The following is a 13,161-nucleotide window of genomic DNA, read 5'->3' as shown; positions in this document are numbered from 1 at the left end:
ATCATTTTTTAGTTTATGAAGGTGATTTTCTCTTATAATTTGGAATAGAGAAAATATTATTAGAAAATATCAACTTTTCAAATTTATAGAATAATCAGTGAATTTAATCTATGAAGGTTATTCAATAATCCTGGAAAGAGAATTATTGTTTATAATAATGAATGAATAGAGACACTATATTTTTTAGTTTAGATCCAAAAATTAATTTAATAAATAATATAAACACTCATATTGTAGAAAACAAGAAAAAAATTTAAATTCAATTTAGACCATTCATATTCATATTTTGTTAGGGAAAGTTAAATCCCTCAAAATAAATATATTTAAGATTATTTACCCTTTTGAACCCATGAATTTTAGTCCTAACACAATGTAAAGAAGTATTAACAAATATTTAATATGATTTAATGGTAGTGCCACTATTAATGTAAAGAAATATTAACAAATATTTAATCAAAATAGGGTTAATGAACTTTTTGGTCCCTCTAAATATTGGAGATTTCGTTTTTAGTCCCTCTAAAATTTTCCTTTAAGAAATAGTCCCTTCAAAATTTTTCATCTAAACTATTGGTCCCTAACGTCAAATTTGCTAGAGATTAGCTACGACTTTAGCCACTGATTAGCTACGAAATTTGACGTTAGGGACCAATAGTTCAGAAGAAAAATTTTGAAGGGACGATTTCTTGAAGGAAAATTTTGGAGGGACTAAAAACGAAATTTAAAATATTTAAAGGGACGAAAAAGTTCATTAACCCATCAAAATATTATAAAGTGTTAAATTATACTAATAATTTAAAATTTAAAGTCTGATTAACGGCATAAATTATTTTAACATAACCAGTTTTCTCTTTTAACATAACCATTTTGTTCCCTGTCACATATATGCCCTCAACACTACACCACAAGTTTATCAACAATGTATTTTGGGAGAAGTATCCTTATACTTCTCTATTAATACTTTTTTATCATTAATGATTAATAACAATCCAAATTAGTGTATTAAAATTAGAAAATAATTATTTATTCATGAGTTATTTTTCATTTTTTTTGTAAAAGAAATAAATGTATTGATTTGACGTTAATAGACAAAAAAGATTTGATTGGACTTTTTTGGACTATTATTCCATAAAAAAAAAGTTAAAAATGGATACATTTAATTATAGAAATTTTATATTTTTCTTAAAGGTTAATATATATAATAAGTGATGTACATTACCTTTATATAGACCAAATACATTCAATAATATATATAATATTACTTTTTTAAAATTTATTGAATGTATTTGATCTATAAATATATTTTATTAATGATGACTAGAGAAAGAAAGTATATTTTTCAAACTAATTACAATGATATTTATTTATTTTTATAAATATATAATTTAATAAATACCATGATTTCTTTGAATGTAAAAAAACTTTTTAAACAATGAAAACTTGTAATTTCAATTTAGATATGTCAAAGTTTGTTAAGGAGAGTTAATATGTCAACAAAAAAATATTTAGACTTAACAGGTCATACATTTTCGCCCATACACATAATTAATCTTTCTATTATAAGCATTTTTCATTTCACTCACATATATGCACTCAAGATTGTTGTTATGGTACATATTTATCAATAATGAATAAGAGCAACCTAAATTAGATAGTTTTAAAACTCGTGAAATTTTGCTTACCCACGAATTTATTATATTTTTTATTAAAAAAATCATATATGTTAACTACTATACCTATTATAAAGATTTCATTTGACCTTACTGAAGAAACACCATATATTCGGTTTGAATATTTTATTTACCGAGTGTGATTAATATATTTTTATTCAATGCAAAAAAAGTAAATAGAAATCTTAAGTCCTTGACATTTCATATTATTTTTTAAGATTAATTTCTAAATTAGAGGTGGTCTAACAAACTACTCCACCCTAAATGAACTTGATCTTAAATGGATGGGTCAAAAAATTGCTACCACAGCCCAGACCTTTACGGGTTTTAGGATAACCGAACAAAAACAGGTTATCTTGTTATAGGGCAAAATACCCTTTTTGGTCCATTATGTTAACCTCAGGGTTCATTTTGGTCCCTTAACTTAAAAAAGTGTCATATTGGTCTCTTAACTCTTCAAAAGGTGTCATTTTAGTCTTTTTTGTCACATTAGCGACGGAAAATATCATATGATTTGTTTTATATATATATATATATATATATATATATATATATATATATATATATATATATAAAGAAAATTTTATTATTTTAAATATTATACATTTTAAAATACTATATTATTTTTTGATAAATAATTTAATATATTAATGCATGCATGTATAATTTGTATAAAATAATACTAAAGTATTTAACATAAGAGAAACTTCTAAAATACGAGGAAATTGGGAAGTAAAACATAAAAAAAATTATTATCTAAATTTATTAATGTATAATATTTAAAAGAGAAACGTGGAATATAAGTGAGGTGAGAAAATTTCAATGTAATACTTTGGAGTCACTACTAGAAATACACGTATTACCTGCGGAATTTCCTGCGAAATATTTTCCGCAGGTATACCTGCGGATTTTCCTGGGACTTTATTAAAATAAATAAATTTTCTACGGATACAGGATTGGCAGCAAATTCCGCAGGAATTCCTGCGGATTTTACTGCGGATCATATATTTTAAACCAAATATTTATCCATAATATAAATTCCGCAGGTAATTTCGCAGGAAACGTTAACTTTTGTTAAAACCAAACTGTAATACAAAATCCGCAGGTAATTCCGCAGGAAAGTTTCCTGCGGTATTACCTGCGGATTTGACATATTTCAATATTTAAAAAATTAATCATTATTTTTTCTATTTTATTAATTTTATTTATGGTGGTTTTTTATTTAGTTTAATTTAACTATTAATTAATTCGTTTTTAAAAAATAAAATTGTAAAAATTTAATTTGATGGGAATTTATATTTTAAGTAATAAAATTGTAAAATTTTAATCATTATTTTTTCTATTTAATTAATTTTATTAATTTTATTTATGGTGGTTTTTTATTTAGTTTAAGTTTACTATTAATTATTTTGTTTTTAAAAAATAAAATTGTAAAAATTTAATTTGATGAGAATTTATATTTTAAAAAATAAAATTGTAAAATTTTTATCATTATTTTTTCTATTTTATTAATTTTATTTATGGTGGTTTTTTATTTAGTTTAATTTTACTATTAATTATTTCGTTTTTAAAAAATAAAATTGTAAAAATTTAATATGATGAGAATTTATATTTTAAAAAATAAAATTGTAAAAGTTTAATCATTATTTTTTCTATTTTATTTATGGTAGTTTTTTATTTAGATTAATTTTACTATTAATTATTTCGTTTTTAAAAAATAAAATTGTAAAATTTTAATTTGAAGGGAATCGAACCCACATTTTAAATCATTTAATTGGACTATGTGAACCACTAAGCCACTACACTGTTATTCTCTTTTTTTTAGTTATATTTATTCCTTCAACAAATTACTCACTCTCACGTTTAAACAATGTTCAAAAACCTAAGAAACCACCACCCACTCACTCTTACGTTGTAGTTACTCAACTTCAAACGCCAAAAACCAACAATATTCAATCGCTTACGCTTACGCAAATAAAATTTGCAAAACCTAAAAATCACTTCTCTTGTGTTCAACCGTGTTCTGTTGCTATCACCGCGTCTTCGCCGGTGTTCTGTTGCCGCAATCTCGCCGGAGCCTAGCATTGTGGTCTTCTTCATCTTCACACTTCAATTCAGGTATTCTCTTGACATTATATACATTTCGTTCCTCGGAGTCCCATCACCGCATCTTCACACTTTAATAAGAAATACCAGTACTATCAAGTTATGGCTTAAGCTAAAAATCAATTGAAATCATGAATTTCAGTTTCCATAGCTAGGGTTTTGTTCCTGTTTTTTTGATGTGGTGAATTTGTTCCTATTCTTGTCTGAAATTAGATGATTTTAAGTTAGGTTGAATATAAACTTATGTGATTTTTGTAAACAAGGTGTTTGTTGAAATGATTTTAGTCTTAGGCTTCAAAGTTTGCAACCTTGAAGATTCATTCTTGCTGGAAATTTTCATATACACACAGCTTGTTGTTGGCCTTTTCTCTTCAAACTAAAACTCTTTGAGGAAGTATTCCAACCAAACGAGTACATTTTGTTTCTTACTAATGACATGGTCACTTATTTTGCCTCTGCGTTGAATCGCGTGATTACATTTTGTTTATTACTTTTAAAATAGATCGTTTACCAATGCATGATTATGCCCAATCAGTATATGAGTAATCAATTATCTAAGTATGTCCTCTATCTTCATAATAGAGACGATTTTCAATAGCATTTTTATGTATTTCAGAATCTGAATTATAGCTCTTGTTTGAACAATCATAATACCCTATTCTGTTGATTGAACAATGTGGCTGCTGAACTACAAGATCCCACACATAGCATAAATTATTAGTGACATTTGTGGCATTTGTGGCTACGTTGAGATTTTGTGAGGCTATGATATCTAACGTTTATGATCTGGATCTGGATGACTACGTTTTATTAAGATCCCTAGATGTCTAAATTATTAGTGACATCATAAATTACTAATCACCAATTGTGGATTGTCTGATGTTGATAGATATTACTAACAACAGGTTATATTTATATTCTTCTTCTAAGTTCTATTTTGTTTTTGTTCTTACTTTATTTTCTAATGAGATGTATTGAATGTTTGGTTGATGAAATGGTAGGGTATATTGATAAATGGACAGTTTCCAGGACCTCAGATTGAAGCTGTCACTAATGATAACTTGATTATCAGTGTTTTCAATAGCTTGGATCAACCTTTTCTGTTTTCTTGGTTAGTTTCTTTCTCTGCTAAATTTCTTGTTTAGTTTTGTGTTTCAAGTATTAGCTTCAAAAATAATATCATAGTTTTACTTTTTCATAGTTTTATAGTTACTTATTCTGATATAAGAAATATAGATACCGACATTGACACCTCGACACCGGTATTAATTTGAAAAAAATAATGTAATTACTAGTGTCGCAGTCGGTGTCATATATCAATCCTGGTGCACAACACCAATACTGGCACATCAACTTATCTTTTTTTAGAGGTCTCGGTGTACGAAGTTAGTTTTGAATAGTACAATGCTCCTATTATTTGAGTGTTAGGCTAATATTAAGAGGATGTGATGAATCTTGATTAGGAATGGAGTAGAGCAGAGAAGAAATTCATGGCAAGATGGAGTATATGGAACAAACTGTCCAATTCCACCAGGAAAGAACTTCACTTATGTTCTTCAAGTAAAAGATCAGATTGGTAGCTTCTTTTACTTTCCCTCCCTCTCAAAATTGAAAGAGTATTATTTAATTTAAAAGTGAAGAAGAATTTATCTTTAAGTTTAATGGATTTATTCGGTTTAATGGTATTTTTAGCGGTCAAATCAATAACAGAGTTTTGATTTGACAGTGATGGCCCAAACCAAACTAGTGGATTCCTTGGTTGGTTTAATCTTAATCTCGCATTGTTATTAAAATTAATTTTGTATGTGGATAATACTTTTTAAAACACCATGTTTCTTATCTAATTTGATTTCGTGGATATGTATATGGATTATGAAGAGGTAGGTGTTGGTGGTATTATATATATCATGGAGAGACAGGGACCACCTGTTGTGTTAACAGTTAATGGAGAATGATGGTAGTTGGCCGTATAGACAAGAGACAGATGGGAGATATGAAACATTTGAGAGATTAATTATAACCATTTAATTAGTACTAATTACTTGCATCTTTAATTGATTTAGTTTTAATTATCAGAAAAGTTAATTGAAATTCTGTGAAACATATGGCCATCCCATGTCAGATTCCATTGCTTTGTATTGTAGCTCATGCACTTGATGTCAATGAAAGATATGTATCAAACAAGGGAACCAGTTAATATTTTTACTTCAACTTTCAAATAATTCTGTGAGAGTTGGGATAGAGAACAATGAAAGCGGGACGAGAGAATCTGCACATGTATAAATTACATGCATTGAGCTTGTTACAAGTATTGGCTACCCTGCTTACATTATTTCTAACAGGCTCCCTCAATTTAGAGTGTATATAAATCATATGCATTTAGCTTGTTACTTGTGTTAGTTATACAAGGACGGACCTCTCAAATGTTTAGTGAAAACATTTACAAAATTATTTTAATCACACTTTTCCCAATCCCATACTACATTATAAATATACAATAGTACAAACAAATTCTACGTTCAAACATTCTATTCTAACTTGCTTGCATTCAATATTCTATAATGGTTAACACTACTCTTTTCCATTCGCTGCAATTGTGAACTAGCTAGTACTACCATGTCCATAGATAAGTCTTACTAATTTGCACTATCACTTGTATTTTTTACACTATAATTATTTTTTGTGGTGCAGAGAGAAAGTGGTGGTTCCCGTGACGAAACCGTACGTAACGTTTGAAGGTGAAGGAAGAGAAGTAACAGTGATAGAATGGCATGATAGAACGAGTGATCCTGGTCCCAATGGACAACAGCTACGGACTTATAGAACTGCTTCTGTTAGCGTTTTCGCTAATTATTTCTCTGCAGGAAATATCACCTTCAAGGTAATTCATTTTTTTCAAACTATTTGGAAGAATCCTCAAATATTGAAAGCGGTAATTAATCAAATATAGATTGTTTCATTGTTATAGTAAAAAAACCGTACTCCATGTGTTCTCGCAATCTATAGCTACGTTCCAAAACTGTAAATATGTCCTTACATTCTCGTGACTTTGCACTGCATGTGTTTTTTTTTCTCTTCAAGTTTTAGGATTATATTTATGGGGCAATGTATAACTTTTTTATTTGATTATCGTGTTTTTTTCATTCTACTTTTATGTATGTAGGTGTTGCAAAAGAATGATGCTAATGCATATATTTTGCGCTTTAAAATTTTAAGGTGGCGCATCTCTTCACACTGGGGTTTCTATTCCTCATCGCTTGCATTGGAAAAGAATGGTATATAATATATATTATATGTTCTTCATTATATTTTTTAGAGTAAAAAGTTTATTAACCTGAAACAGAACTATAAAAAGCATATACTTCGATAGATAAACTTACCGAGTTCTATTTTTTTTGTAATTTGTAGAGAAAGGAAAAGGGTGCAGATCCATCATTGACCGAGTTCTATTTCTTTTGTAATTTGTAGAGAAAGGAAAAGGGTGCAGATCCATCATTGACCGAGTTCTATTTTCTTTTCATTTTGACTTGGTTGTAATTTGGATTGTATTATCTTTTTAACTTGGTTGACAAATGATTAGTAATAACTAGATTTTTTGAATCATTTTTAGTAATGACTATGTAAGTACTTACCAATTATGTTATATGAATTCAAGTTTAATTTAAATTGAAAATTATAATTTTATTTTATATTATAGTTATTTAAATATATATAATGGTTCAAATGTTTACTAAAATAAAGAAATTATTTAAATTGAGAAAGAATTTCATGCGGAAATAAATTTACTGCAAATTTATCTGCGGAATTAGCTGTGGATTTACCTGCGGATTTATCTGCGAATTGTTTCCTGCGGATTTAGCTGCGGAAATACCTGCGGAATTACCTGCGAAAAATATTACCCACGAAGGTTTTAGCTGGGGACATAAAACCGCAGGAAAATCCGCAGGAAACACATTTCCTGCGAAAATTTAACAAAAATCCGCAGGTAATTCTGCAGGAAATACGTGTATTTCTAGTAGTGAGTTTGACAAAATGAATATTAAGGGGTTGTTTGTTTTAAGTTTAAGAATTAAGTTTCCAGAAATAATTTTTAGAAAATGATTATACCATGCCTGTTAAGAGTTTGAAGAATAATTATATTTAGGCATAAAGGTTCTAAGGAATAAAATAACTTCCAAATACATCTATAATTCTTATGATTTTATTCTAGAAGGGTGAGAATTTTAATTCCAATAAAATTTTACATATAATAATTTATTAAAAAAAACAAATAAATAAAATAATAAGAAGGCATGGTCGTAGACCGTCTACCCACCACCTTGGCGGAGCAAGTTAGATTTTTATACCCATGTCAATTGGTAGACTTGCTCGCTTCACTTTTGTGTGGGTGTATGGCGAGACGGGATTGGACGGGACAGACAGCCCGCTTTGACACCCCTAATAGCAACTAGGGAGTATACATATTAATCTGTAAGAAAAATATGAATTCGTATTATTAAATAATTCCATTTTGATTTTTTTATTTTGATTTTTTTATGGTAATTTTGATTTTTTTTATTGAATACCTATATATCAATCATATTCCACAACCAAAATGTCAAATTAAATTTTTTTTTTTCAATTAAATCAAATCAAATCTTTAAAATAGGTATAATAATTAATTTGTATTATTTTTTACCAAAAAAATAAAAAACTTGTGATTAAACAAATATTCATTATTTTTAATGCTTTAATTTCTATTATTCTTACCTTTTCATCAATGTGCAGTCTCATTTTATAAAAAGAATGAAAGAATATAACTTGTCATGATAAGATTTACTCAAATATCTAAAATAATGTCACTATTTTCATCTTTTATCCTTATTTTCTTGTGCCTTTTTTGCTTAATAGTTTGTTCACATGCTATAAGCAATAGGGAGTTTACATATTAATCTCTAAAAAAAATATGAATTCGTATTATTAAATAATTCCATTTTGATTTATTTATTTTGATTTTTTTATGGTAATTTTGATTTTTTTTTTATTGAATACCTATATATCAATCATATTCCACAACCAAAATGTCAAATTAAATCTTTTTTTCCAATTAAATCAAATCAAATCTTTAAAATAGGTATAATAATTAATTTGTATTATTTTTTACCAAAAAATAAAAAACTTGCGATTAAACAAATATTCATTATTTTTAATGCTTTAATTTCTATTATTCTTACCTTTTCATCAATGTGCAGTCTCATTTTATAAAAAGCATGAAAAAATATAACTTGTTAAGATAAGATTTACTCAAATATATAGAATAATGTCACTATTTTCATCTTTTATCCCTATTTTCTTGTGTCTTTTTTGCTTAATAGTTTGTTCACATGCTATAAGCAATAGTTTTAGTGTTGAACTCATTCATCGTGATTCTTATAAATCACCACTCTACAATCCTACCCAAACAGAATTCCAAAAAACTATCAATGCTTTACATCGTTCTACCAACCGTGTCAACTATATCAATAAGAGAATTTCTTTTACTCAGAACAAACTTGAGTCATTTTTGACCTATGATGATGGTGAATATCTAATGAGTTATTTCGTAGGTACTCCACCATTTAAGGTCTATGGTATTTTGGATTCAGGTAGTAACTTAATTTGGATTCAATGTAAGCCTTGTAATATATGTTACAATCAAACTTCTCCTATTTTTAATCCTTCAAAATCTTCGAGTTACCAAAAAATTTCATGTTCTTCTAGTAGATGCAAATCTAGGGAAGAAGATATATCTTGTTCTAAAGATAAAGATTCTTGTGAATATACATTAGATTATGGGCGTGGAGCAAAAACCCAAGGAGATCTTATTTTAGAGACAATTACATTACAGTCCACATCCGGATCTACTGTCTCATTTCCTAACATTGTTATAGGATGTGGACACACTAATAATTTGTCGTATACTGGAAAAAGTTCAGGTGTAGTTGGCCTTGCAATTGGGAGTACGTCACTTATAAAACAATTAGGATCTTCCATAAATGAAAGATTCTCATATTGTTTAATTGATTATAGAAATGCTAATCAATCTAGCAAGCTCAATTTTGGAGATGCTGCCATTGTTTATCGAAGTGATGTTGTTTCAACTCCTATAGTCAAAATGATAGGAAACAATCAAACTGATTATTACTATCTACATTTGAAAGCAGTTAGTGTGGGAAGTAAAAGAATAACGTACAGTGGATTTAAACTTAAAGGGATAAATGCTTCTACACATAACATCCAACTTGACTCTGGTACAACCGTAACTTATGTTCCCCGTCATTTTTACCATAGGTTAGAATCAGCGGTTAAAAAAAAGGTTAAACTAGTGCGTTTTCACGATGATAGTGGTTCGTTTAACCTTTGTTATAATACCACATCCAAACAACCCACAACTAAGCAATCAAACTTTCCGGTAATTATTGCACATTTTAGTGGAGGAGATGTTAAGTTAGATCCTAAGGGCTATTTTTTATCTTTATATGAAGGGATTGAATGCTTTTCTTTTTTCCCAATTAAAAGTGATCTCGGCATCATGGGAAACACTTTACAAGTGAACTATTTAGTTGGTTATGATCTAAAAAATAATATTGTTTCGTTCAAACCTACCGATTGTTCTAAGTATTGAATGAGGGTAGCCATTAGTTCCTCATTTAATTATTAAATTGATAATAAAACCTGTATTTTGTTTCCCATCTCTTTAGGATTATCTCAAATTTTATTTTAAAGGATTTATAATAAGGATTCGTTATAATGTTGCATGACATTTATGAAGTTTATATATGTTTTTATTCATATATGTTCTTATTCATTGGTGGTAAACAATACTTCCACTACTATAAAATTCATTTTTAGTGACCGAATTAGAGACCGAAAAAACTTTAAAATTGGTCACTAAAACGCTTAGCGACTTATTTAGCTACCATTATTTTTCGGTTGAAAAAATGCTAGTCTCTAAGCTTTTGCGATGAATTTAGTGACCAAAATTTAGAGATCGAATTTACTGACCGATTTTAATGTTCTTTTTCATATATGTTTTTATTCATTGGTGGTAAACAATACTTCCACTACTAGAAAATTCTTTTTTAGTGACCGAATTAGAGACCGAAAAAGATTTAAAATTGGTCACTAAAACGTGACGTATTTTAATGTTCTTTTTCATAAAATGAAATTATAAGTTGTGTAACCTAGGAATCAAACTTGTGACCTCTGCGTATTTTATTAAGAGCTTGTCACTACACCGCTTAACATCTATTATTATATGTTATATTTAAACATATATACATATAGTTTTTGTATAAATATATCATATGTTAAAGCAATAAAGAATAAGAAAATTTTAGTAAAAATTAAAAATTGAAAGAAAATAAAAATCTTTAAAAAAATAAAAGGAAATAGTAACCTAATAAAGAGAATTAAAAATAGAAAAAGAAAACAAAAAATAGTAGTGATCAAAATTTCGGTCTCTAATTTTTATATATAAATTAAATTGTATATAATAATATTTTTTCGTGACCGATTTAGTGACCTCTCAAAATTAGCTCATGAATATCAAATTCTGGTGGCTGATTCGGTCACTACAATGACCAAAATTTCGGCCACAAAATTTTGATCTCTAAATCGATTGATGATTTATTTTAGTGATTGATTTAGTGACCTCTTAAAATTGGCTCATGAGTATCAAATTTTGGTGGTTAATTCAGTCACTATAGTGACACAAATTTACATCACTAAATCGGTCACTAAATGCGAATTTTCTAATAGTGTGCGTCATATAATAATGGTGATAAAATACTATACTATGAATCAACAATAATGATGATATCGTATATTAGTTGAAATACTATTATACGGATTCAGATCCCTTGAATTTGACGCGGGAAAGTCAGGGTAACTTTGAGTCCATCACGTCCCGTAGATCAATCTGACACACAACATCATGCCACATATTGCTCTATAATTATTTTATTTAAAAAAAAATTATACTTAATGTAAAAAAAATAAAATATTGTACAACATATCCTTCCTTCTCTATCTTCCACAATCTTTCCAACTCATCCTTTCTTCCATCACCGCCAGCCCTCCTTCAACATTCCATCACCGTTGCTCTAGTACCAATGTACCATGACACAAATTTGCGATTTACTGATAAGGAAGATTGAATTTTTTTATATTGTTATATTTCTCCATTTTTCTTTATATAAATACTGAATGGTGTGAATTTCTTCACCCCACCCAAATTATTTTTGCAGGTATTTTGATTGTGTTCATAAACCAAAGATTTACTTTTTTCTTAAAAATTCAGGGACTTTCTTCATCTGATTCAAACTCAATTTTCTGCTATTATTAATGATAAATCAATGGGGGAGAAAGTCATCGAAAGTGGCGGTCAAGAGCTGCAAGGATCACAGAGAGGTAAGATCCACGGAGCGGCCAAGGTTGACGGCAAGAACATGACCGGAAAAAAATCAATGTCTTTCTTCATCCAACACAACTCTCTACTGTTGTAAATAAATTTAATAAAAAATCAAAACACATGGCATGATTTTGTGCCTTAGATTGATCTTACGGACACGGTAGACACAAAGTCACCGTGACTTTCCCACGTCAAAGTCAGGGAATCTGAATTATACATGAAATATCTCATTGACTAATATATAATATATATTATCAATTTTAGATATTATCATAATTAGTGCTTGTACTTCAAAATAGTGTGATAATATCATAACCCGTACCTAATTTTAAAATAAAATTGTCTTGAACAATAATTAAGCTTGGATAAATTATTAAAAATATGTAGTATGTAGACTTTATATGTATTATTACGATGTAAGTGTTAAAAAAGATGTACAAATATCTTTTTCCATGTCAAAATACTAGAGGATCTCAATATAAAAAAAGCGAAATAGCTAGATAAAGGGTTAATAGACATTTGCCCCCCTGCCATATAGGCGAGATTCGGTTTATCCCCCTATTAATTTTTTTTTTGGATTACCCCCTGTATTTTTAGGGTACCTCCTAAGAGTGTAAAAAACAGTGAAAAAACAGGGGGGTAAATAAAAAAAACAAGGTTACAGGGGGGTCCTAGGGGGGTAAATCATAGAGTTTTTCATATTTCAAGGGGGCAATCCAAAAAAAAATTAATAGGGGGATAAACCGAATCTCACCTATAAGACAGGGGGGCAAATGTCTATTAACCCAAAGATAAATAACTAATAAGAATTAAGCATCCTCTTCACGCCATCTTTGCTTTTCCTTTACTTGTCACTTGATCAGCAGTAAGAAGAAAACACATGGTGAGAGATAAACAATATTAGTGTAGTTCTTATTACATCCAGAAGTTATCTTCGTGGCCAACTACGTTACTTAT

At 28.5% G+C, this 13,161-nt stretch overlaps 1 protein-coding gene and 1 long non-coding RNA gene across 2 annotated transcripts; both read left to right on the top strand.

Annotated features, from left to right (window-relative positions):
• The first annotated feature begins 4,533 nt into the window (after positions 1-4,533).
• LOC131648326 (uncharacterized) lies at positions 4,534-6,602 on the top strand. Its single transcript, XR_009298116.1, has 3 exons — positions 4,534-4,884; positions 5,237-5,349; positions 6,465-6,602. It is a non-coding gene; the product is annotated as an uncharacterized LOC131648326 (long non-coding RNA).
• Positions 6,603-9,072: 2,470 nt separating this feature from the next.
• Positions 9,073-10,416, top strand: LOC131651437 (aspartic proteinase CDR1-like). The gene has a single exon (XM_058921103.1). It carries the CDS (start codon positions 9,073-9,075, stop codon positions 10,414-10,416), a length of 1,344 nt encoding a protein of 447 aa, XP_058777086.1.
• The last annotated feature ends 2,745 nt before the right edge of the window (positions 10,417-13,161 follow it).

This window comes from Vicia villosa, linkage group LG2 (genome assembly GCF_029867415.1).
Source record: "Vicia villosa cultivar HV-30 ecotype Madison, WI linkage group LG2, Vvil1.0, whole genome shotgun sequence".
NCBI lineage: Eukaryota > Viridiplantae > Streptophyta > Magnoliopsida > Fabales > Fabaceae > Vicia > Vicia villosa.
This window is presented reverse-complemented; position numbering and strand designations above follow the sequence as displayed.